The sequence below is a fragment of the Palaemon carinicauda genome, chromosome 9 (genome assembly GCF_036898095.1).
Source record: "Palaemon carinicauda isolate YSFRI2023 chromosome 9, ASM3689809v2, whole genome shotgun sequence".
Classification (NCBI taxonomy): Eukaryota; Metazoa; Arthropoda; class Malacostraca; order Decapoda; family Palaemonidae; genus Palaemon; species Palaemon carinicauda.
Window position 1 is genome coordinate 116,208,011 of NC_090733.1, and position 27,599 is coordinate 116,235,609.

A 27,599-nucleotide genomic window follows, 5' to 3' on the forward strand; every position below is an offset into this window, starting at 1 on the left:
ATAATTGCTGTTGCGGGTGTTGAGGTGCCAGTGATGGGAGATGAGAATGAGAGAGAGATTACAATAGATGAAGTGAGGAGAGCACTAGATGAAACGAGAGTAGGAAAAGCATCTGATATGAATGGGGTGAGAGCTGAGATGTTGAAGGAGGGGGGTGTGACTACTTGAATGGTTGGTGAGATTGTTTAATATGTGTTTTGTGTTGTCAATGGTACCAGTAGATTGGGTTTGTGCATGTATTGTACCACTATATAAGGGTAAGGGAGATGTGCATGAGTGTTGTAATTCAAGAGGTATTAGTTTAAGCGTAGTTGGAAAAGTGTATGGTAGAGTAATGATTAATAGGATCAAGGATAAAACAGAGAATGCAATCTTAGAAATACAGGGTGGTTTTAGAAGAGGTAGGGGTTGTATGAATCAGATTTTTACAGTTAGGCAGATATGCGAGAAATATTTAGCAAAAAGTAAGGAGGTGTATGTTGCGTTTATGGATCTGGAGAAAGCGTATGATAGAGTTGATAGGGAAGCAATGTGGAATGTGATGAGGTTATATGGAGTTGGTGGAAGGTTGTTGCAAGCAGTGAAAAGTTTCTACAAAGGTAGTAAAGCATGTGTTAGGATAAGAAATGAAGTGAGTGATTGGTTTCCGGTGAGAGTGGGGCTGAGACAGGGATGTGTGATGTCGCCGTGGTTGTTTAACTTGTATGTTGATGGAGTGGTGAGAAAGGTGAATGCTCGAGTGCTTGGACGAGGATTAAAACTGGTAGACGAGAATGACCATGAATGGGAAGTAAATCAGTTTTTGTTTGCGGATGATACTGTACTGGTTGCAGACACAGAAGAGAAGCTTGGACGATTAGTGAAAGAATTTGGAAGTGTGTGTGAGAGAAGGAAGTTGAGAGTTAATGTGGGTAAGAGTAAGGTTATGAGATGTACGAGAAGGGAAGGTGGTGCAAGGTTGAATGTCATGTTGAATGGAGAGTTACTTGGGGGGGTGGATCAGTTTAAGTACTTGGGGTCTGTTGTTGCAGCAAATGGTGGAGTGGAAGCAGATGTACGTCAGAGAGTGAATGAAGGTTGCAAAGTGTTGGGGGCAGTTAAGGGAGTAGTAAAAAATAGAGGGTTGAGCATGAATGTAAAGAGAGTTCTATATGAGAAAGTGATTGTACCAACTGTGATGTATGGATCGGAGTTGTGGGGAATGAAAGTGATGGAGAGACAGAAATTGAGTGTGTTTGAGATGAAGTGTCTAAGGAGTATGGCTGGTGTATCTCGAGTAGATAGGGTTAGGAACGAAGTAGTGAGAGTTAGAACGGGTGTAAGAAATGAGTTAGCAGCTAGAGTGGATATGAATGTGTTGAGGTGGTTTGGCCATGTTGAGAGAATGGAAAATGGCTGTCTGCTAAAGAAGGTGATGAATGCAAGAGTTGATGGGAGAAGTATGAGAGGAAGGCCAAGGTTTGGGTGGATGGTTGGAGTGAAGGAAGCTCTGGGTGATAGGAGGATAGATGTGAGCGAGGCAAGAGAGCGTGCTAGAAATAGGAATGAATGGCGAGCGATTGTGACGCAGTTCCAGTAGGCCCTGCTGCTGCCTCCGATGCCTTAGATGACCGCGGAGGTAGCAGCAGTAGGGGATTCAGCATTATGAAGCTTCATCTGTGGTGGATAATGTGGAAGGGTGGGCTGTGACACCCTAGCAGTACCAGCTGAACTCGTTTGAGTCCCTTGTTAGGCTGGGAGGAACGTAGAGAGTAGAGGTCCCCTTTTTGTTATTGTTTCTTTGTTGATGTCGGCTACCCCCCAAAATTGGGGGAAGTGCCTTGGTATATGTATGTATGTAAAAAAAATCATTTTGCTACTCAAATACTTAATCTTATTCCTGAATAATTTTGATTAATTCTGTATAGGGTACTCACATAAGATACTGTACACACTAATGAAACTTGAAAGGTGACGATGACAATGAATTGTTGTAGCTGTGCAGTAAATGACGAAGTAGACAATGATATTTACTATACAGTCAATCTTAGACACTACCTTAGGGTTTGATTAAATGTAATAAGTAAAATCCTTAATGAAAGTATCACAAAGCACACAAGTACAAAGTAACACATAAGGCTTGCAAATGCAAAGTGGAATGCAATACGGGGAGATGCTGCCTGGCCTAGCATCACTTGCTTGTGTGATGCTGCGCTCCGTAGGCCAATCAGTGGCCAGGACACAGATTACCTTGTCCTGATTGGCCAACTCTCATCGGTCAGCCAATAGTGTGTGGTACTGTATACAATCTTGCGTAAAGAACACAGTCTTAGCTCAGTGTCAGCAGACACAAGCCAAGGGTATTTACAGTCGTGCTCTTGTTCAACCATGCTTTCTTTGTTTGTGATATTTTTACAATGTATTCTAATCTATATTTTATCATATTTTCATTGTTTGTTATTTTGCTCAGTTTGTAATTATTTTATCGGGGAAAAAATGAAGATAATGAATTTTTAAAAAATTTTATTTTCGGTGAAATTCGGTACATTTCAAGGATTGCCATTAAATTTTGGACCACAAAGTAAATTTTAGAAATGTGGGGGCTGACTGTACTCCAGTTGGACAAGCAAGTACACATCTGAGCTGCTGATAATATGATAGAGCTGTCAGCAAGGTCCATTCCAAACAAGAGGACACAGACTAGGACCAGAGGAGTCTCCACATTCATGCGTGGTATAAAAGCTTTTTGCTCTTCAGGAATTACATCGAAGGACCCATTTGCCTCTTGGTCAATCCAGAACTTCTAGTACACTGCTCTCCAGTTTGAGAACATCTTCCAGTCAACTGCTTTAGAATTCCAGGAACGTTGACAGCTTTCAGGACACGTTCCACCAGTTACTTCTGGATGTCTTAGCCCTTCCACCCATTTACCAGGGTTACAGTAAGTAGTACTCGTCAGTCTCAGGATAACCCTAGCGACTCTCATATGCCACACACCAGGTGTTTTCTAGATTTGCTACCCATCTGTTTTGGATTGTAAAAGGGATTCTTCTCTGGTTGGAGCCTCTCGTCTATGGATTGCTGTTCTCATCTTCCTTTGTTGAGGGAGCTCCTCTTGGTATCTGTGGGAGAACACTGTCACTCATCCTTTAATCGGTTCTCAAATTGAAGAGCTCAGACCCTTCCCCTTCAGAGGATTAACCAAGGCTCAGGGGTAGCTCCAAATGGTTTTTTCTCTCCAGGAGATCAAGCCCTTTTTTGGGATGTTGCTCGAGACCTCAGGACTACTCACAAGCCTTGTTTCGGCATTGCAAATAGGCATACCACATGACATTTCTTATCTCACAAGTCATTCTCAAACGGAAGGTCTTTCTCTGCTTTGATCCGGAGTATGTGTCCAAAATTCAAAATTCAAAATTTAGCTGTGAACAACTCCAAATTAAAGTCTTCCTTCCTCTCCTCTTTATAAATGTGAAGACACCACAATGCTACCTAGAGTATTCAGTCCCCCTTGCGAAGTACCAGAGACTTTACTTTGCCGAAAAGGTAAAGATGATGATACCCAAGAACATTGCTTCTTCTGACTTGTGTACCATCAAACATGCTGATCCACTGAGAAGACAGAAGGTTCATCCTGGTTCAAGCACACTAAGTCAGGGATATTGAGCCTGTCCTAACCTTCAAGAAGAACCTGTCAGTGGAACTAATTCTGAAGACCAAAGGCTGGTACAATAGACAACCTTTGCTGCCCACTACCTATGTAAGTTTACCCTCAGGTCAATGGATAACCTTATCCTTAGTCCTATGGTAGTTACTTAACTAGTTGTGTTGCGAACCTAGCTTCCTCAGGACAAGAAGCTTCTTGTCCAAGATAGCGGTCGCAACATAAGCTGAGAGGGAGAGGCAGGAATATCTGGCTCCCTCTTAAGATTGTGTCTCCTATTAAAGGTCAATGGTTTGTATTTGTGTAGAAATAAGTTAAATGTTGTAAAGTTATTTGTATTTTACCCAACTATTACACTGTCTGCCTCAACCACCCCGCAAATTCTAGTTTAAGGTCAAGGTTGAGATTATGCTACCTGGCGATTGGTGAGGGCCTACCGTCCATCCGCTAGCAATTATAAGTTTATAACTGCCTCCTTAAAATTTTAAACAGCCATTCCAACTTTACTGAAATCTTATTCCTATTAAAAAAACTTAGATTTGTATCCTTAAGAAACTTATAAATTTTTAAATTTTGATTTTAGGTGATATTCCTTTTGATTGACAAATTTAGGTATGACTTGCTTTAGATGGTTTTTTGTTGTTACATTTCTCTTATAGGTATATTTTCATTCCAGACTGTAGATGAAAATGCTCAAGATGGTTTTGAGAATTGTCCTCCTGGTCCAGTTGATAGCCCAGATGCTATAGCAGCAAACGTTGAGCGTCTTCAGTTGAGCGAAGATGACAGCAAGTCTGTACAAGCTACCAAGCAACCCCTTCCATTATTTGATGATCAGTCTCTTGATAGTATCTCCTCTAATTCTTCAGGGCTTACTTTCTCTCCACTGACTGTGAAGGGATCTCCTGAGAGTAAAAAGTCTGATGATGTTGGCCAAGCAGATGGGAGTCCAAGAGCAGAGATGAGATCTGCAACATCCACTCCTCTAGTAGATGAAAAACCTGTTGATGAGAGCTCACAGTCCTCAGCAGGATCCAACCATGGTAAAGAAATTGAGGCATCTGAAAAACATCAGGGGGATAATGTACCACCTGAGGATCCTGAAATTTCCCCTCCATCTTTGTCAGCTCTGCAATCAGGTGCAAGATCAGGTAAAGAAGGAACAAGTTTAATGAGCTTTGATGAAGACTCTCTTGAAAGCAAAGGATCATCCAAAGCCAGCCTGATATCTGGAAAGTCAGAAATTGAAGAAAAAATAAAGTCAGATAAATCTGAAGGTGAAATAACCTCATCCAGCTCAGACTTCAGTGATGGAGACATTAAGGGTAAGCAAGACCACACTACTAGTGAGGGAAAGCAGCCTTCAGACCATGATTCGTCACATAAATCGAGTAAGAGTAAGAGTGATCACAAAAGACGGGGAGATTCTCATAGCCGTGACCGAGATCGTGAGAGAGAGAAAGAGAAGGAATCAAGACACCATAGAGAGAAGGAGAGAAAACACTCCAAGTCTCGAGATGATCATCATTCTCACAGGGACAAGGACAAGAAACATCATCGAAGGGATAAGGATCATGATGGAGATAGGGAACGGTCCCGAAGTCACCACCATCAGTCATCAAGCTCTTCTTCCCACAAGGAGAGCTCAGGAACAAAAGATAAGGAACGTTCTAGCCACCACTCAGGAGGAAAATCCTCAGAGGGCAAGAATAGGAGCAATCATTCAAGTGATAAAGTAGAGAAATCCAGCAGCAAATTAAAGAAATCAGATGAAAAAATTGATGGGAAGACTCACCGTAAGGATGACAAACCTTCTCAGAGCTCTGGCAAGAAGCACGAAGTTAAGTTGGAAAATAAGTCTGAGGAGAGATCCGATAAAAGAATGGAGAAGGTTGATAAGAAATCGGAGAAGAAGGAACGTTCAGTAGAAAGACAACGATCGAAAGAGGAGAAACCTGAAGGAAAGAAAGAAAAATCAAAGGAAAAGGTAGATTTAAAACTGGAGAGCAGGGGGAATTCAAGTAGTTCAGGAAGTGAGTCCTCATCAAAGGAAAATCGTGAAAATAACTCTGACAAAGATTCAAAAAAGCACAAGAAACGTAACAATAGCATTACCTTTGACATTCATCCAGGTAATGACAAGACAGATGAAAATGATAAGTCATGCCTCAAGAATAATGGGGTTTGTGAAAGTTTAGATGAGAATTGCACCATTGATCCTCATGTGCTTGGACTTAATGGGGATAATATCATAGTGGCTGATGATGAAGGCAATTTCATGGTACTGACATATGACACTGATTCAGATTCCATGACATCTGAGAACCAAGTGGCAGCGAAAGTGGATCTTGACACTATATTAGAAGAGGCTCCTGAATCTGTTCATGAAGAAAATATCAATCATTTTGAGGGATTTGAGAATGAAAAGCCCAAAACATACCTTGCAGATTATCTTCTAAATACTGTCATTGTCCCTGATGAGATGGATATGGAATGTAATGATTGGTTCGATGAATCTGATTTACACATCACAGTCTATGAAAATGCCTGGGATGGAAAAGTACCGTTAAGTGATTTCCTAAGTTGCATGCATCGTTTGGGTGCTGTCATCAGGAATGATCAAGGCGAAGTTGAGGATCACAGCTCAAGTGCCACAACATACATGCCAATGCCTGATATAAAGGAAAACAACAATATCCAGCCCATTGGCAAGAAACGAAGAGTATCTAATTCAAGCTCCATATCATCTAGCAGTAGCTCAACGGGTTCACCTAAACACAAACGATTCAGGCGAGAAAGCTCTACGACTAGTGAGACAAGCCAGACTTTGGAACAGGGTGCTGTTATTGTGAGTGGATATGCTCTCCTGACTCCTGAAGATGATGGAAATAGATCCATGAGCAGAGAATATGGTGAGTATATGGAAACTGTAATAGAGTAAAGTATAGGGCAAAAATACTGGAATTGATTTTTTGTGTAGGATAATATGAACAATTTATGTATCTTCTAAAGGGATAAGAAATTTAAGCTGTAAATAACTAATGTGAACAGTTCAGTTTACTGTTAGCAACATTGTGTTCATATTGTATCTTTAATTAAAAACTATCCTAACTAATATTAACAGTGTTGAAATTAGGAAATTATTGTTTATTCTTTTAAAGTATGTTAGGATATTGAAAGATGTCTGCAACATGCTTGCAAAGATTCCATTAAAATTTGCCTTTTGTTAAGGATAAACCCATGGTGTTGACTTCCTTATACTGTAGTACTGTATTTGATCTTAATTTGAATGGTTCAACAGAATCAGTACATAGTTGACTACACCTTACAGTAGTTTTATCACAATACCAAGCCTTAGTTTGTAATTCCAATAAGGCTAGGCTAGAATCACTACAGTTTGAGATATTTGTCAATTCCAGTATTATATGCAAGGTTTGTAATTTTGTGATATATGGTGTTCCTATGTTATTGTATGGAAAAATTAGGTGTATGATGGCTAAAATATTAGTTGTATTGTTTATCCCAAGAAGGAATAGCAGCAGATACAGGCAATAGTGCTATTAAGAGCCAAGTAAATTTACTAAATGCCAATCAATGGAAAATAAAATGAGGGAGTTTAAAAAAAGATACATTCTGTGCACAGTGCAAAGTTCACCCTCACACCTTTTCACAACAACAAAATGGCTACTTTCTGGATAGTAATTTTTCATTTGCTTCCTTTCCAGTTATCATGGCTTTGTTTTGCCTAAGTTAATTTTCACTCCTCTCATCTGCATACCACTCTCCCACCTTTAAAGGAGCCGGCCGGCTGATGCCGTTTTTTAAGGACAGGACTTTGACATTCATACCACTTTATAAGGGGACTTAGGCCATCTCCAAACTGCATAGGATTTATGCACCGGACCTTTGGTTTTGCGATGCCAGGCTGATTTATCCTGAAAATTAGTGTTTTACAAATCCTATCTCCTTTCTTGATACTTGATATTAAGACCTGTGATTAGTACCCAACATAGACCTGATGAAGACCTCCAATGAAATAGTTGTTTTTCTAAAAGTAATTTTTTTTTTTGCTAGATATGAATTTTTTCATTATGGTAGAAAAATAAACCTTAAAAATCAGGAAAAAAAATAGGAAACAAAAATGGGAAAAAGGGGCTCTATTTTATTGTTTTGTAATGGATCTCTAAGTTATATACCAAATTTCAGTGCTATATCTTTAAAACTTAAGGATAAGATAGAATTTGAAGGTCAATAAGTGTAGTTTTGAGATACAGGCATTTAAAGTTTTTTATTTTTTTTATTTTTACAAAGATGATAATAGTAAATCATTATTATTAGGAATTTTATGTTCTTTTTTTGGTTATTGATAAACCAAAATAAATGTTATTTATTATAATTTAATCATAAATTAAGATCCCTTAACTCAATATCTTGCTTCTTTAGGCAAGACGGTCGCTCCTTCATCTTCTCTCTCCTGTGCTAACTCTGCTAATATCACCGATATTACCCACTTCTGAACTCTATTAGAGCAAATTTTCTTCTTTATATTAGTGACATGTTGAAACTGTCTTTTCCTCTTTGATATATCTTTAAAACGAAGGAAGAAGATAGAATTTGAAGGCCAATAAGTATAGTTTTGAGATACGGGCATTCAAAGTTTTTCTTTGTATTTTTACAAAGACAATATTAATAAATCATGATTATTATGAATTTTATGTTCTTTTTTGGATATTAATATTCCAAAACAATGTTATCTTAATTTAATCATAAATTAAGATCTATTTGCTCAATATGTGGCTTCTTTAGGCGAGACGGTCGCTCTTTCATATTCTCTCTTCTTCACTAACTCTGCTAATATCACCGATATTACCCACTTCTGAATATTAGAGCAAATTTTCTTCTTCCTTATGTTAGCGAGATATTGGAATTGTCTTTTCCTCTTTGGCATGATGAAATTTTTGGCAAAACCAAGAAAAACATGTAAAAACAAATGAATGTCAGAGATCAAAATCAAACGTGTACTCTATATGAGGTTTGTGCTAGCACTGAAGGCCGAAGGGTGTAATTACTGTGTCAAACTTCGTCTTGTGACTTATGGAATCTTTACAGATGCCATTACTCACAATTTGTTTTATATTAAAACGTAATAATTATAAAAATTTACGATTAATAGAAGAAATACTGCATTTTCGTGTACGGATCAATGTTTTTGGTTTGCTGATTTACTTTTACTAATTACCCTGTAGCTATGAAAGTAAGAGGAATTTTGACAAAATATTTTTAAACACTAGACTTACCCGGTAGTTATATATATAGCTTACGTCCCCGACGTCAACGGCAGAAAATTCGAAACTCGCGCCAACCGTCAGTTGGATAGCCAGGTGTACCACCCCTGCACCCTTGCGAGGTACAGTGAACCCTCGTTTATCGCGGTAGATAGGTTCCAGACGCGGCCGCGATAGGTGAAAATCCGCGAAGTAGTGACACCATATTTACCTATTTATTCAACATGTATATTCAGACTTAAAACCTTCCCTTGTACGTAGTACTGTTAACAAACTACCCTTTAATGTACAGAACACTTAATGCATGTACTACAGTACCCTAAACTAAAACAGGCACAAATATTAAAGGCAATTTTATATCATGCGTTTCCTAAACACGCTAAAAAGCACGTTAAAAAATGGCAACCAATGTTTTGTTTACATTTATCTCTGATCATAATGAAGAAACAAACTGGAGGTAGAGCTTTGCTTATTACCCAGACATATTTCCCATACTATTCCCTTAGAACTACATCACATCTTCCTACTTTAGATATATATATATATATATATATATATATATATGTATGTATATATATATATATATATATATGTGTGTGTGTGTGTGTGTATATATATATATATATATATATATATATATATATATATATATATATATATATATATATATATATATATATATATATATATATATATATATATATATGTATGTATACACATATACATACCTACATATATACATACATACATATATACATAAATACTTGCATACATATATATATATATATATATATATATATATATATATATATATATATATATATATATATATATATATATATATATATATATATGTTACTGTATATATATATATATATATATATATATATATATATATATATATATATATATATATATATATATATATATATATATATATATATATATATATGTTACTGTATATATATATGTTACTGTATATATATGGGTTATGGAAAAAATCCGCGAAGTGGTGAATCCGCGATGGTTGAACCACGAAGTAGCGAGGGTTCACTGTACCTGGGAACCATTCCAGTGACCCTCATATTCCCTGCCGTCGCCGCATGTGAATTCTACTCTGTCATTACTGATCGTTTTTTTTTGGGGTGAAGTACAAATCTTAGGTTATTGACTCCCGCTTGTTATTGATCTCGCTTTGGATATTTCTTGATTTTGTTTGGATTAGAAGACTTTTGACCTTTGCTTGTCTGAATTCTCTTTAAAATTTCAAAATGGCCACCCCCCCTATAACTTTTAGGTTATGTGTGACTAGTGGGTGTAAGACCCGAATGGTTAAAGCCTCTCTTGACCCCCATTCTCTCTGTGTTGCATGTAGAGGTAAAGAGTGTGATTTAGGTGATCACTGTGATGAATGTGTTTTACTGGCAGAGCATAAATGGATTGAGTTTGATAGATACAGACGTAAACTCAAAATGGATAGATTGAGGCGTAGTTCTTCTCACTCATCTAGAGATATTTCCTCTTCCCATGTCATTAATCTTATTCCTTCACCTGTAGTGGTAGATCCCGATCCCACTATTGCAATTGCTAATGAACCTTCACTAAAAGATATGTTAGTGGTGATTCAAGCTCTTGGCACTAAAGTTGAATCTTTGGCTGCGGACAGGACACAGTTGATGTCCGATGTGCAACAATTAAAAGGTGAAAGTGCAAGTGCAAGTGCAGTGAAGTTAAATGCAGTGGAGGGTGCGCCTGCTCGTGTCTGTCGTCCTCCTAGTCCTAGACTTCTTCCAAGATCCCCAACCCCTGGGAGAAGGAATGTCGAAAGGCGAAAGTAGACGAGAGGCTTTAACAAACGAGCAGACATCCCCTCGAACGTACCTGTGGGCGCCTACCAGGACGTTCGCCCTCACCATTGAAAAGGTGAGGTTGTGTTTTTCGTCGTCTTCGGATGACCCCTTGCCTAAAAGAGGCTGGAAGCTTGCTTCCAGACCTCTTAAGAGGACCTATGATAAGGCCTATCGGCGTCCTGCTAGTTCAAAACCTGGATGTAGTCACTGGGATACTCCAGAGCCATTTGAAAGTCCCCCAATAAAACATCCTTATAGAACGCTGGACGTTTCCAAGGATCCTTCTGTGCACTCAGGACCAGGCTTAACCTCATTCCAAGCTCCTAAGCAGCCTTCAGACTGGTTTTCGCCCTCTAGGCGCTCTGTTCCATTTAGCGATAAGGAGAACGTTGTGATTTCATCACCGATTTCACAACGTTCGGATCCTAGCTTTGTCATACTTCAAGTCATGCAAAGCAGGCTCTCGTCCTTTATGCAATCATACCAGCGTAGCAACAAACCTCATATCAGCACACGTGACAGTTTTGGTCGTGATTGGAACAGCGAACTAGGACGTGTTCTCGAACGCCCTCGTAATCGGGGATCTAAGATTCCTGCTAGCCGTTATGAACGTCCTTTAGGAAGTGATCGTGATCGTTCTCCCAAGTCCGCAGTCGACAGTTCTTTTATTGAATGCGAACGTTCTTTCAAGAGTGAGGAGTTCCTTCTTTCAGACAGTGTGCTCGTGCGTTCTTCTAAGAAAGACGTTGGACGTCCTGTTAAACAGGTTATTGAACGTCCTTGCAAACGTGTTACCGAACGTCCTGTTAAACAGGCTAATGTTCGTTCTTTGGAAAAGTCTTTCGAGCGTCCTTCGATACAGGATCCTGGACTTCCTACAAAACAGGCTGCTGATCCTCCTTCAGAACAGGCTGCCGAACTTCCTTACAAACAGGCTACCGAACATCCTTACAAACAGGCTGCCAAACGTCCTATAATTCAGGAAGTTTCTCTCTCCGCCAATTATTTTAGTGAACGTCCTTCAGGTCGTGTTTCCGGAAGGATAACAGTTGAACGAGTCGTTGAACAACAAGCGGATCGTAGTACCGAACGCTTGTCAGGAGCTGATGGCAAGCGTTTTTCCGAATATGATCCTGAACGTCCTATCCCTTATCATATTTCGGAAGTTAGTTTGGATTACGATGATGAGGCTCATTCTTTTCAAGACATCGATACAGTTCATGTACAGGAACTTCTTGTCTCCAATCGAGCTGATCGTGAGCGTTCGGATGAGCCGCAAACGACTCTGCCGCCTGATTCTATTCGCAATGAGCCTATTTCTATTGCTGTTGGCACTCAGGATATTTCTGAAAAAGAAACTGCTCTTAACCCTACTGCTCCCGAAGGAACGTTGCAAGAGAAGGAAGTAGAAGGCCAGCTCTCTCCTATGGAGTTCGATGATGTTTCAGAAGACGAGGACTCAGTTTCTTTCCGTTATTCTGCTGATCTGAAGAAACTAATGAAAGTTTTTACGGAAGAGATTTCAGACTTTTTTTGTGCCTGTGGCTCCGCGTTTGCCTCTTGAGTTTACTCTTGGGAAAGCCTCTAAGAAAGCCCGCTTTACTAAGATGGTATTATCGCGCTCGTCTAAGAGAGCTCTTAAATTGATGGGTGACTGGTTACTGTACAGTCTAAGAAAGCCTTAGGAAAGACAGCTTTTTCCTTTCCTCCAGCTAGACTGGCTTCGAGGTCGAGTATCTGGTACGAGACAGGAGAAGTTCTCGGCTTGGGGATTCCTGCCTTTGCCCAGGGAGATTTCTGAAGCCTCGTAGACGCTCCTCGTCGGTCGGCCATGAGAAAGACCAAGATTTTTTGGTCTACTTCAGAGATAGTCCACCTTCTCAAGGGAATTTTTCGAGCCTTTGAAGTTTTTAACTTTTTAGACTGGACACTTGGGGCTTTGGGTAAAAAAGTTGAGACTTTTAAAAAGGGGGATACCTATGCCCTGGTCCATTTGATGTCGTGCATGGACAAAGCTTTGAGGGATGGTTCTAATGAACTTGCAGCTCTATTTTCTGCAGGCATTCTTAAGAAAAGAGATCAACTTTGCTCTTTTCTTTCGCCGGGGGTTACTCCCTTCCAGAAGTCTGAGCTTTTGTATGTGCCTCTTTCTCCATTGCTGTTCCCACAAGAACTTATCAGGGAGATATCTGCAGCCTTAGCTCAAAAGGCTACTCAAGATCTTGTCTTCAAGACTGCTAGAAAGGCTCTTCCTCCCTCTTTTACTAGTCGCAAGCCTAAGGAAGAAACTTTTCCCAAGTTTTCCCAGCCCTTTCGAGGGAGATCTTCCAGCCGGGGTAGTTCCAGACCTGATGCTAGAAGGAGTAAGAGATGAGGCTTCAGAGCAGGGCAAAACAGTGGCTGACTGCTTTCGCCTTCAGGCAGTAGGTGCCAGACTACTTAAATTCTGGCAAGCGTGGGAGAAGAGAGGAACAGATCAGTGGTCTATCCAGATCTTGAAGGAGGGTTACAAGATCCCCTTTCTAGGGAGCCCTCCTCTGGTCTTAGTTCCTGTGGATCTCTCTCCCAGATACAGAGAGGAGGCAAAGAGACAACCTCTATCGAACCAAGTGTCTCTTATGTTAGAAAAGGGAGCCATAGAGAAGGTACAGGATATTTGTTCACCGGGTTTCTACAACAGTCTATTCCTGGTACCCAAGAACTCGAGGGGATGGTGTCCAGTTCTTGACGTGAGTGCGCTGAACAAGTTCATCATGAAAACGAAGTTCTCCATGGAAACTTCGAAGTCATTGCTGGCAGCAGAAAGGAGGAGCGACTGGATGGTCTCATTAGACCTTCAGGACGCCTACTTCCACATCCCTATCCATCCGAGCTTCAGACCCTACCTAAGGTTCGTTTTCATGGGAGATGTCTTCCAATTCAGAGCCCTATGCTTCGGCCTTTGCACAGCACCTCAGATCTTTACGAAGCTCATGCTGAATGTGGCAAAGATCCTCCATTCAAAGGGCATAAGAGCCTCCCTGTATCTCGACGACTGACTTCTTAGAGCGCACTCTTACGATCACTGCCTGAAGGACATTCAGACATCCTTGGACCTTGCGAAAGAACTGGGTCTCCTTGAAAACAAGGAAAAGTCTCTCTTGGTTCCATCTCAAGAGATTTTATATTTGGGGATGACGATACGGAGTCAGATTTTTCGGGCTTTTCCGTCTCCCTTAAGGATAGAGCAAGCCAAGTTGAAACTAAGATCGTTTCAAAGCAAGAAAGTATGTTCAGCAAGGAAATGGATGAGTCTTGTAGGAACCCTCTCCTCCTTGGAACAATTTGTTCCACTAGGAAGACTGAATCTTCGTCCTCTCCAGTTTCATCTCAACAGCCATTGGGACAAGGAGAGGGATTTAGAAACGATGTCCATTCCTATCACAAACCCCATCAAAGACTGCCTTCGGTGGTGGGAAGAACCAAACAAGTTCCAGGAAGGTCTCGACTTATCAATAAAGAGCCCAGACCTTGTGTTATGCTCCGACGCCTCGGACACAGGATGGGGAGCAACCCTAAACAAGTTGAAGTCTCAGAACTATGGTCAGAGACCCAAGAATCCTTGCATATAAACCACAAGGAGTTGTTGGCAGTTCTTTTAGCCCTCAAAAGTTTCGAGGAATTTAGTCACCAACAAAGTGGTTCAGGTCAATGCAGACAACACGACAGCATTGGCGTACATCTCAAAGCAAGGGGGAACACACTCGATATCTCTGTACGAGACGTCAAAGAATCTCCTGGTGTGGGCAAGAGAGAGGAACGTTATACTTTTGACAAGATTCATTCAAGGGGAGAAAAACGTAATGGCAGACAGCCTCAGCAGACGAAATCAGATCCTTCCAACAGAGTGGACCCTCAACCTTCATGTGTGCAAGAGCCTGTGGCGTCTTTGGGAACGCCCATGCATAGATCTTTTCGCAACCTCGAAGAGGTTAGAGGCGTATTGCTCCCCTGTTCCAGTTCCAGAAGCAGTCCACATAGACATTTTTCTGTTGGACTGGTCCAATCTGGATCTGTACGCCTTCCCACCTTACAAGATCCTGTACAAAGTAGTACAGAAATTTGTGACATCCAAAGGAACCAGGATGACCCTAGTGGCTCCCTATTGGCCATCAAGAGAATGGTTCACAGAGGTACTGGAATGGGTAATAGACACCCCAAGAATTCTTCCATTAAGAGTAGATCTACTCAGACAACCCCACTTGGAAAGATTACATCAAAATCTCCACGCTCTTCAGCTGACTGCCTTCAGACTATCGAAAGACTCGCTAGATCTAGAGGCTTTTTGAAGGAGGCAGCTCAAGCTATTGCAAGAGCAAGAAGGACTTCGACTATCAAAGTCTATCAATCTAAGTGGCAGGTTTTTAGAGAGTGGTGTAAAATCAACTCTCTTTCCTCATCTAGTATCTCTGTAGCTTAAATTGCGGATTTCCTGCTATATCTTCGAAGGAAGTGCAATTTCTCCTCCTCTACTATTAAAGGCTATAGGAGTATGTTAGCTACTGTGTTTAGGCATAGAAACCTTGACCTTTCTAGCAAAAAGGATCTGCAAGAACTTCTCAAGTCTTTCGAGACTTCAAAACAACAGAACCAAGATTCTCCAGCCTGGAATTTGGATATTGTTTAGAAGTATCTTATGAGCGACAGGTTTGAGCCACTGGTTTCAACTTCTTTGAAAGACCTTACTATGAAGACTTTATTTTTGGTCAGTCTTGCAACAGCCAAAAGAGTGAGTGAAATTCATGCGTTTAGCAAAAACGTTGGATTTCGTGATGGTAAAGCTGTCTGTTCCTTACAATTAGGCTTTCTTGCCAAAAATGAACGCCTTGGCCCAAAGCATTCGAGATTCCAAATCTTACGGATCTGGTTGGAGAAGAGGTAGAAAGAGTCTTATGCCCAGTAAGAGCTCTGAGATGCTACAAAAGATTTACGAGGAAAGTCTGAATCTTTGTGGTGTTCAGTCAAAAAGCCCTCTTTACAGATGTCTAAAATGCCTTGTCATATTTTGTCAGGCTTTTGATTAAGGAAGCTCATATTCATTGTAATGAATCAGACCTGGGGCTTTTAAAGGTCAAGACTCATGAAGTCAGAGCGGTGGCAATGTCGGCAGCATTCAGGCAGAACAGATCTCTACAGAGCATAATGGACACAACCTTCTGGAGGAGCAAATCTGTGTTCGCATCATATTATTTGAAAGGTGTTCAGACTTGTTACGAGGACTGTTACACTCTGGGTCCATTTGTAGCAGCGAGTGCAATAGTGGGTGAAGGATCCACCACTATGTTCCCATAATCCCAATAACCTTTTCTTCTCTTGGTTCTTTTAATTGTTTTTTATGGTTGTTTGTGGAGATTGTGTCAGTCTTCCACAATCATTGATTTTGTCAGGTGGTCAAATTTGTTCCTTGAGAGCACCCGGAACTGGTTATTGGAGGAGGTTCTGTCATGATGAGGTTTTGACACCGGTTTGACAGTCTCTTCGAGATCTTCAGCCCCCTGGGAGGATCGCTGGATCTCATAAGGCTAGCAGACATAATGAGGCAGAGTATCATTGAAATCCGCTTCCTTATCAGGTACGAACCCTTAAGTTTGTTTTAATTAATTCTTAAGTAGAATTCCAGATATGCTAGCTGTCTCTAACCCTCCACCAAAGGTGTTAATCAGCAATATATATAACTACTGGGTAAGTCTTGTTTAAAAATGATATTTTCATTAATAAAATAAATTTTTGAACATACTTACCCAGTAGTTATATATAATTTTAGTCCCACCCTCCTCCCCTCTAAGAGACTAGAGGCATGGAATATATGAGGGTCACTGGAATGGTTCCCAGGTACCTCGCTAGGGTGCAGGGGTGGTACACCTGGCTATCCAACTGGCGGTTGGCACGAGTTTCGAATTTTCTGCCGTTGACGTCGGGGACGTAAGCTAGATATATAACTACCGGGTAAGTATGTTCAAAAATTTATTTTATTAATGAAAATATAATTTTTCATACACAAGAGAAGGTGTGGCTTTATTGCTGAGTGAATGGATGACAGGAAAAGTAGTGGAATGGAAGGAAATATCATCTAGGTTAATGTGGGTAAGGGTTAGGTTGGGTAGGGAATGTTGGGCTTTTGTCAGTGTGTATGGGCCAGGTTGTGAGAAAAGTGAAGAAGAGCGGAATGAGTTCTGGAATGAATTAACTAGGTGTGTAGAAGGACTGGGTAGAAGGAATTATATAGTTGTCATGGGTGACTTAAATGCAGGAGAGGTAGAAGGTGTCATTGGGAAGTACTGTATGTCATACCAGGTGAAAATGAGAGTGGTGGGAGACTGGTAGTTATGTGTGTTGAGCAAGAGATGGTGATAAGTTCTAACTTTTTCAAAAATCAAGATAAAAACAAGTATACACGGGTAAGAGTGGCAAATGGAAGAGTGGTAGAAAGGCCGTTAATGGATTATGTGTTGATAACTAAAGGAATGTTTGGAAGATTGAAAGACGTGCATGCGTTTAGGGGTATGGCTAACGGTATGTCTGATCATTTTTTGGTGGAAGGAAAATTAGTTGTAGCAAAAGAGTGGGGGAATAGAGTAGGTGGATGTAAAAGGGAGCTAGTGAGGGTTGAAGAGCTAATAAAACCCGGGGGGGTAAAAATTAAATATCAAGAAAGGCTGAAAATGGCATATGACGAAGTGAAAGTAAGAGAAACTGGTAATTTAAAGGAGTGGAAGTTAGTAAAAGAAAATTTTGTTGGGATTGCAAGTGATGTGTGTGGCAAGAAGTTTGTTGGAGGCAGCATGAGGAAGGGCAGTGAATGGTGGATTGAAGGAGTGAAGGTAAAAATTGAAGAGAAAAAGAAGAGGGCTTTTGAAGAATGGCTGCAGAGTAATAGTGTAGAGAAGTATGAAAGATATAGAGAGAAAAATGTGGAAGTAAAGCGCAAGGTAAGTGAGGCAAAGAGGGCAGCTGACCTGAGGTGGGGTCAGGGATTGGGTTCTTCATATGAAGAGAATAAGAAGTTTTGGAAAGAAGTGAAGAGAGTAAGGAAGGCTGGTTCAAGAATTGAAGAGACGGTGAAAGATGAAAATGGAAGGTTGTTAAAAGGAAAGGAGGCAAGGAAAAGGTGGGTGGAATATTTTGAAAGTTTACTGAATGTTAAGGATAATACAGAGGCAGATATAATTGCTGTTGCAGGTGTTCAGGTGCCGGTGATGGGAGATGAGAATGAGAAAGAGATTACAAGAGAGGAAGTGAGGAGAGCACTAGATGAAACGAGAGTAGGAAAAGCATCTGGTATGGATGGTGTGAGAGCTGAGATGTTGAAGGAAGGGGGTGTGACTGTACTTGAATGGTTGGTGAGATTGTTTAATATGTGTTTTGTATTGTCAATGGTACCAGTAGATTGGGTTTGTGCGTGTATTGTACCACTATATAAGGGTAAGGGAGATGTGCATGAGGGTTGTAATTCAAGGGGTATTAGTTTGTTGAGTGTAGTTGGAAAAGTGTATGGTAGAGTACTGATTAATAGGATTAAGAATAAAACAGAGAATGCAATCTTAGAAGTACAGGGTGGTTTTAGAAGAGGTAGGGGTTGTATGAATCAAATTAGCCAGATATGCAAGAAATATTTAGCAAAAGGTAAGAAGGTGTATGTTGTGTTTATGGATCTGGAGAAAGCGTATAATAGGGTTGATAGGGAAGCAATGTGAAATGTGATGACGTTATATAGAGTTGGTGGAAGGTTGTTGCAAGCAGTGAAAAGTTTCTACAAAGGTAGTAAAGCATGTGTTAGGATAGGAAATGAAGTGAGCGATTGGGGCTGAGACAGGGATGTGTGATGTCGCCATGGTTGTTTAACTTTTATGTTGATAGATTGGTGAGAAAGGTGAATGCTCGAGTGCTTGGATGAGGATTGAAACTGGTAGACAAGAATGACCATGAATGGGAGGTAAATCAGTTGTTGTTTGCGGATGATACTGTACTGGTTGCAGATGAGAAAGAGAAGCTTGTCCGATTAGTGACAGAATTTGGAAGGGTGTGTGAGAGAAGGAAGTTGAGAGTTAATGTGGGTAAGAGTAAGGTTATGAGATGTACAAGAAGGGAAGGTGGTGTGAGGTTAAATTTCATGTTGAATGGAGAGTTACTTGAGGAGGTGGATCAATTTAAGTACTTGGGGTCTGTTGTTGCAGCAAATGGTGGAGTGGAAGCTGATGTACGTTAGAGAGTGAATGAAGGATGCAAAGTGTAGGGGGAAGTTAAGGAGTAGTAAAAAATAGAGGGTTGGGCATGAATGTAAAAAGACTTCTGTATGAGAAAGTGATTGTACCAACTGTGATGTATATGTATCGGAGTTGTGGGGAATGAAAGTGACATAAAGACAGAAATTGAATGTGTTTGAGATGAAGTGTCTAAGGAGTATGGCTGGTGTATCTCAAGTAGATAGTGTTAGGAACGAAGTAGTGAGGGTGAGAACGGGTGTAAGAAATGAGTTAGCAGCTAGAGTGGATATGAATGTGTTGAGGTGGTTTGGCCATGTTGAGAGAATGGAAAATGGCTGTCTGCTAAAGAAGGTGATGAATGCAAGAGTTGATGGGAGAAGTACAAGAGGAAGGGCAAGGTTTGGATGGATGGATGGAGTGAAGAAAGCTCTGGGTGATAGGAGAATAGATGTGAGAGAGGCAAGAGAGCGTGCTAGAAATACAGTGGAACCTCTACATACGATTGTCCTAACATACGAATTTTCCAACATACGAATTAAATTCGACCAAATTTCTGTCAACGAAGTGTTGCTCCAACATACGACGTAAATTATACGCTTACCCGTGGAATTTTCTCGAAAGCGTCCAGCGTAGTTTGTTGTTGACGCCGCTAGACGGCAGCACATCGGAGGGACGCCAATCGAGCGTCACCTTGACCAGTCCTTTCATCGCGTGCACATCGTGTGGTTGTCCTCTATTTGCTCAGTTTTAACAGTTTTTTATCTTGCCTTTTCACGTGTTGTTTTCTGTGTTCCGCAATCATGGGTCCTAAAAAGCTTAGTTTCGGTTCAGGAAGTAGTAGCAGTGGTGAGAAAAAGAGGAAGTCTATGCTTTCATTAGAATTAAAGCAGGAAATCATAGAAAAGCATGAGCGAGGTGTACGTGTTAGCGTTCTGGCTAAACAATATGGCGGGAATATGTCTACGATCTCGACGATCATAAAACAGAAGTCGGCCAATAAATCAGTGAAACCTTCGAAGGGGATCACTATTATTTCTAAATGTCGTAGCCCTACTGTGGAAGAGATGGAACGCCTTTTGTTGATCTGGATAAAGGACAAGGAGATTGTTGGCGATACGATCACGGAAACGATCATTTGTGAGAAGGCCAGCGCTATCTACAGTGACTTGAAGGCGGCACGCTCTTGGGGAGTAGCGGGGGAGAGTTCAGCCGATCCTACGACGGAGAAATTCAAGGCGTCTTGGGATTGGTTCGAGAAATTTAGGAAACGGACCGGGATTCATTCAGTTGTTCGTCATGGAGAAGCTTCGAGTTTGGACACGAAGGCTGCTAAGACTTTGTTAAAAAGTTCGAAAGCATCGTGGCGGAGGAAGGTTACGTAGAGCAGCAGGTTTTCAACTGTGATGAAACCGGTCTGTTTTGGAAAAAGATGCCTAGTCGAACGTACATTACCGCTGAAGAGAAGAAATTGCCTGGACATAAGCCAATGAAGGATCGGTTGACTCTTGCGCTTTGTGCCAATGCCAGCGGGGACTGCAAAATTAAGCCTTTGTTAGTTTACCATTCCGAAAAACCCTAGGGCATTTAAAGCACATAGAATTAATAACGACCTGCTACATGTTCTATGGCGTTCTAATTCTAAGGCTTGGGTTACTAGGCATATCTTTGTGGAATGGGTAAACGTAGTTTTCGGCCCTGCTGTCAAGAAGTATCTTCAGGAGAGGAATTTGCCTTTGAAGTGCTTGCTTTGTTTGGACAATGCACCCGCTCCCCCCCCGGACTCGAAGATGATATCATTGACGAATACAAATTCATCAAGGTGTTGTATCTTCCACCGAATACCACCCCTATCCTCCAGCCCATGGACCAGCAAGTCATCTCTAATTTTAAGAAGCTGTACACCAAGCACTTATTTAAGTAGTGCTTTAATGTCACGCAAAGCACCAACTTAACTTTGCGTGAATTTTGGAGGAGCCACTTCAATATCGTGCACTGCTTAAAGATCATTGATCAGGCTTGGGAGGGAGTAACTCGTCGGACCCTGAATTCCGCTTGGAAGAAGCTTTGGCCTGATGCTGTTGCTCCCAGAGATTTTGAAGGTTTTGGCCCCGAGAATGAACCTGTGCTTGCCGCCGAGGAAGACGTCAAAGAGATTGTATCCCTTGGCAAGTCCATGGGTCTGGAGGTGGATGATGACATCACCGAACTCGTCGATGAGCATCACAAAGATCTTACCACCGAGGAACTCAAGGAGCTGCAAGCCATGCAGCATGATGAGTTCCAAGCGCAGTTGAGCGAGTCGGAGGAGATCGAGGAGGTAGGCGAAATCTTAGGTACGGCGGAAATAAAACAGATGTTGGCATATCATCAACACGTTGTTGATTTCATCGACAAGCATCACCCACAGAAACTTCAGGTTTGCCGTGTTGTTGCGCAGTTCGATGATGTTTGCTTAACGCATTTTAGAAAAATCCTCAAAAGCCGTACAAAGCAACTTTCACTCGATAGTTTCTTTGAAAAATCTTTAAAACGGTCTAGTGATCATGATGAAAAGAAAGAAAGTGAAGCAAAGCAAAGGAAGACCGAATCGAGTGAAAGTGATGAAAATTAAAAATAAGAAAAGAAAAAATGTAAAAAAAAAATATAAAATTATAAAAATGAAAAAAAAAAATAAGCTAAGTTAAGTTAAAGTTCACGTAGTAGTGTAAGTTATCGTACACGTTATCATACAAAGTCACCGTCCCTACCTCCTCGCTGATCTTCCGTCTCCTCCTGCGTAGAAGTCCCTACACCTGCGCTGACCTGTCGCTAAGGTAAAGTGTTACATTACAACCCGTTTTTTATTTATTATTTCATTATTATTTTTCTTTTTTTTGGTTTGTAATATGTATTTATTATACAGTTATTGTATTAATGTCACGTGTAATTATGTGTAGCCATTTATTAAGGATTTATTATGGGTTTTTAGGCTGAGGAACGAATTAAATCAATTACCATGTATTCTTATGGGAATATTTGTTCCAACATACGATCGTTTTAACATACGAAGTAGTTTCTGGAACGAATTAAGATCGTATGTAGAGGTATCACTGTAGGAATGAATGGCGAGCGATTGTGACGCACTTCCGGTAGGCCCTGCTGCTTCCTCCGGTACCTTGGATGACCGCAGAGGTAGAAGCAGTAGGGGATTCAGCGTTATGAAGCTTCATCTGTGGTGGATAACGGGGGAGGGTGGGCTGTTGCACCCTAACAGTACCAGCCGAACTCGGTTGAGTCCCTTGTCAGGCTGGGAGGAATGTAGAGAGGAGAGGTCCCCCCCCTTTTTTTTTTTATTTGTTTGATGTTGGCTACCCCCAAAATTGGGGGAAGTGCCTTTGTATATGTATGTATGTATTTTCCATTGCCATACGAAGCTCAGTGAATTTTTACAGGATTTTGTGTTTTTCGTCCTATACCCCCATATATTGGCATATCAGCTGGGCCCTAAAATGTGTCCACCAATTCTTCCTTGGATTCTGCCATTACCCCCTAGGTCATTACCATAAAGCAGTTCCCAATTCCCCCTCCCTTTGTTGCACTCCTTTATACTTAGTTATTGGTCTGTACTCTGATAAGCAGCAAAGGACTTAGCACTAATGAACTCCATCCTTCATCTGTAAGTTTTCTGATACCCTACCACTGCCTTCACCTAGAGCTAGTGTAATTGTTGGGTAACATCACTAACTTGATTAGTCTTTTTAGTATGCCCCTACCTTTGTAAGACCAATTTAATTACCTACCTCAACACACTGTCAAGTTCTTTTTCAATATCTACCAGTATTTTGTATAATCTTTCCTTCTTTTCATGGTATTGGACAAATTTCTCATTAAAGAGACTGCCTCTGTTGTTTATCCGTCAAGGCTGAAGCCAAACTGACATTTATTGATCTTTACAGTGTCTCTCTAACTTTATTCTAGCATGTTTTCTAATATTTTTGTGTCATGTTCAGAAAGTTTTATTTCCATGTAATTTTCACACTGCCCTGCACTCTCTTTGACTTATACCATTACAGTAAGACACTTTTGATTCTGTGTATTCCTTTACGAGGTTTTCATATACTGTACAGTACTGTTCTCTAGTAAGCTTGTGGATGATAGGTTATACTGCTGATCTTGATAAGTCACTCGTTATTCCAGATGGTCCTTTGACTTCTCAATATATCATTATCCTTAGGGCCCTTTTCATCCCTTTAGCTGCTATATTCTCTATTGGTCTCTCTGTTATGCCAACATATTCCAATTTATTTTTATTCTCTTCATTTTGAAGTTTTTCACAATACTGCCTTAAATTTCTCCATTTTTTCTTTTATATGTGGTATGTTTCTCCATTTCTATCGCTATCATCTTTTGTAAACCAGTTTGAAATCCTGAGTATTGTTGTATATTTTAAGAGTTTATCTAGGGTTTTTGAGAGATTACTATCCAGAGGAAATATGTTTTCTCTCTTATTTGGTTATCATTCTCTGTTTTGGTCGTCTGCACCTAACTTTCATCTTATGTTGTTGGAAAAGAGCTTGTGGTTTATTAAATGCCTTATTCTGATCTTGATATTAGATTTTGGGTATTAGCTATTGTGCTTGTTCTATAGGATTAATAATTTTGACCATCAGTTGTACAGTATTCAGATCTCAGACTTTACCAGCTATCATATAGATCAGCTGTATTATGAATCTAAAAAGTCTTCCATTTTCTTGTATGAGGCTCAATGCCTCACAGTATTCTAGAAGTTTATTCACATTGAGAACAAATAGTTGAGTGACCGTTTAATCATGCAGTTTAATTATTCAAACTGCTTAAGTTCAAACTTTTTGCAAATGCTTTGCTGCTGAGTAGGTTAACATAAGTTTTGTTCCATAGTTTATCTGGTATTTATCTTGTTTATTTTACTATCTAATTACTGTATATCTTGATTTTTTTTTCATTAATTTCTCTTTTGTAGCTTAAGATTTACTTCACTTTTTCCTTAGTAGACTGCATTCCCTATTGAACCTCTTGGATTTGTTGTATGTGTAATCTGCCTCTCCAACTGGGAGTTCAGGTTGTAAAAATAATTATAATAATAATAATAATCATGGTAATAGTAGTGATAATATTAAACAAAGAATTTTTGAGAAGTAGTAAGAAAAGAGTCAAGCCATACATAAATGTATGCTGAGTATTTGGTAAAAGGTTAGGGTGTATTGTACTTTGGTGTTGGTAATCTTCTGTAGACTACTGTATGTGTGATAACGATTATAGAAAATAAGAAATGGAATGAAAAATTCTTCTTTTGATCATTGCACATATCATTTGCATGTATTCTGTGCCTTTTCTTTTACAAATTCAAGTTAGAAGTAACCCACTTCATAAAGAATTTGTCATGCTTAAATTTATTTTCATGTTATTGAATTATGAGTTGGGTTAGAATCTAGCATGCATATTTCAAAGTATATAGTTCCAAATGCAAGATTTATTTTCTACAGGATTAATTATACCACTCAAATAAAGCTTACCTTCTTTGGAATTGTCAGATCTGGACTACAGTCAGAAAATTGCAAATTACAGCCCTCTTTCCCCTGCAAGTGATTCGTCAGCCGATGAAGGGAAATTGAAGAGTAGAGGTAAGTGAAATTCACTTCAGTATTGCTGGGATTATCTTGAGTCATGGTTGCTGCCTGAGGATATTTTGTTTCTCTAGTAAAGGGTAGTAGTAGTAGTTGTAGTTGTAGTAGCAGCAGCAGCAGCATCAGCATCAGTAATAGTGGTAGTAGTAGCAGGGGTTGATGATGAAAAGTGAGTGTAAGATTTAATATTTTTATTATTATTATATCTATCATCATTCACAAATGCCCATACTCTTTGAACAAGTCAGAAGGTAATGAAGTAGCATTTTAAGCTTCCATAGAATGTTGTGTAATAAGAATTTTTAAAACTAGTTCACCGAGTCATATTCCAACACTTATAGGGCTCTCTCAAAACAATTTTTTTATCCAATGCAAAATAAAAGTTAAGTTAAAGTAGTTTGTCAACCAAACAAAGAGAGATTGAAGGAAAGGGATGAAAAAGGCAGATAGAAAGCAGTGCTGCTGGGGTGAGAAAGGCTACAAAGAACATTTAATAAAATTTACATAAGTCCCTCTGGGGTGACAGTGGTATTCATGTACACATGTACAAACACAGATGGTTTGATAGGGTTGCTTGAGAGCTTGCTCATAATCGCCTTTCTCCTTTTGCTTCCTGAAATTTGAAGATCGCTGACGTCCTTCGAGTTTGCGCTTGGTATATATGCGCTTATTCCCTGGAATGATCCCCACTGTGACATTCATCTGAGTATTGCTGGGAAGTATAGTATGAGGTGCACTCTTCCCTTGGGTGGAGAATACTGTGTTTGGTACCTCTTCCTTTTTTGTATGCCTGATTGTGTATGTGGATACTTTCTTGGATATTCTTTTAGTCCAACCTCAAATGAACTGAAAGAATTGCCTAGTTTATTTGTTAGGGTCAAAATTGTTTGTGATCTTCCCCCACATTAGCTCACAAGTGTGCGCTTATACTGCATTGGTTCTTGACATCAAATGTGCATATTGTGTGACATGAAGCATTCACCACTGTTACCTTTTGTGTATTTCCCCTTCTAAGGGCTAAGTCTTCTCAAGTAGTACAGGATATGTTGGGGCCTGACATTACAGGGCCCTCAGAACCCATCCAAGTTAAGCTGGAGAAACACTTTTTAGAGAATATTAAACTCATTCATATATAATATTAGACCCTTTAGAAGGGGAATCTGTTCTTTAGACTGGCAAGATAGGGGCTTACTAGTTGATTTTTTGGGAATGGGAATTCAATGATCTCCTGGTCAGACAATTTACATACCTTCATTTAATCTAAGAAGCTCCTGCCTCCAATTCTGCCATGAAAGCAGTGTCTGCTTTCCAGAGCTGAGCAAGGCATCACCCTTTCAGGTTCACTCGTCATCAGTTTCTGGGCTTACTAAGAATCTTCCCCAGGAGAGATTTAGAGCAGAAAACACATACTTTTCTCTCTGTAAATTAGGGAACACTGAGTCAGTAGCTGTGGCCTCCCTTTGGTTGATCACAACTACTGACTTTGCAAGTACAGTACTGAGTTAGCTTCTTCAGAAGACTGGATGGTGTTTTGGAGATGGACATCTGATGATAATTGGTGTTAGGAATTGTCAGATCTTGTTGACAGTCAGGAAAGTGCAAAATACAGCCCTCTTTCCCCTGGAAGTGATGAAGGGAAATAGAAGACCAGAAGTAAGAACGGGTGACCCCAGTCCCTCTTTTCAAGGAAGGTTGCTGCAAAAGTTTTTCACTCAGGAATAGATCAATGCCGTTATTTTCCTTGCTCTTCTGCAGAATAAGGTTGAGGAAGCAGTGGAGAAAAGGAGAACTGATGGTTGGAACTCCTTTATCCACCTTGCAGTTTTCTTCAAGTCGTCTTGGACTTAAGGGAACTGATGCCATCCCTTCGTTTTCGTGGATAGGAAAGTTTAAAGTACTGTCACGTTCTTCTCTTTCTTTGCAACTGATCAAATTCCAGGCCTACCTTCCAGTGTTGCAGAAAGCTGTGGCCGTGTTGGCAGAGGTGAAAGTGACGTTGTAGATAGCTCTGGAGGTCATAAATGAAAACTCTTCCAGGCTTACATAGTACAATCAACTATTTTTAGTGGAAAAGTTGACTTAAGGTTTTAGACCAGTCATCATTCTCCCTTTGAACTAGTTCAGCCTTTAGACTAGTTTCTCAATGGAGGCCAAATGTTCTTTATTGAGCTCCATCAGAAAGAGTGGATTTGAAGGATAGGTATTTCCAAATAAACTGCTCATTCATCAGTTGTACTAAAGGTACAGTACCTCCTTTTGTCTTCGAGGGAGTTGTTTATCAGTACAAAGCTGTACTTCAGGCTGTCAACAGCTCCATAGAAGTTGACTTTTGTGTTCACCTTGGAGTCAGCCTTTGCCTGCTAACATGGGATATCTTGACTTGTGGCTGATCATGTCAGTTTTGGAGGTGCAGCTGCTCTGAAATTGAGGCTGTCGCCTCATCTTTTGCTATGTTCCTAGAATCATACCAGGGTATGCTAATGGATTCAGCAGAAGGGTGAGTTTTTCAATCATATTTACCTCAGAAAGTTCAAGGAAATCACAGCTTAGCTTTATCATGTCATTTGTTGTACATGGAAAAGTTTGTTTTACAAGTGCTTCCACTAAGATTTACTTCAGTGGTGTCTTAAGCAACACTGGATAACCTTAAAGATGCACCTTGTCATTCTGTGCCCTTGAGTTAGCAATTAAGGGATTTTTTTTTGTGACTCCACAACAAAAACTTCTCATTGGAGTTATGCTAAACTCTCTTCCTCTAGAGATGCTTCTGTTCTTTGACAATTCAGTGGAAGCATTGGGAAGAACCTAGTTCCCTTGGATGTGTGGACAGTAGATGACCTTCATTCGCATGTTAACTTCCTGGAAATATGCGTGGTGTTACTAGACATGTAAGTACTCTGGGATTGATTGATGGGCCATCCTGATCTGATGATGAG

General features: G+C 40.2%; 1 protein-coding gene across 2 annotated transcripts in view; it reads left to right on the plus strand.

The window, feature by feature from the left end:
• The window catches only part of LOC137647074 (biorientation of chromosomes in cell division protein 1-like 1), a 78,504-nt gene that overhangs the window by 41,281 nt on the left and 9,624 nt on the right, over positions 1-27,599 (plus strand). The window contains exons 5-6 of one of the 2 annotated variants that reach the window (XM_068380240.1): positions 4,320-6,555; positions 24,571-24,660. In XM_068380240.1, coding sequence (XP_068236341.1) covers positions 4,320-6,555; positions 24,571-24,660 — 2,326 coding nt within the window. The remainder of the gene's footprint in view (positions 1-4,319; positions 6,556-24,570; positions 24,661-27,599) is intronic. The other variant, XM_068380241.1, reaches the window with a different exon arrangement.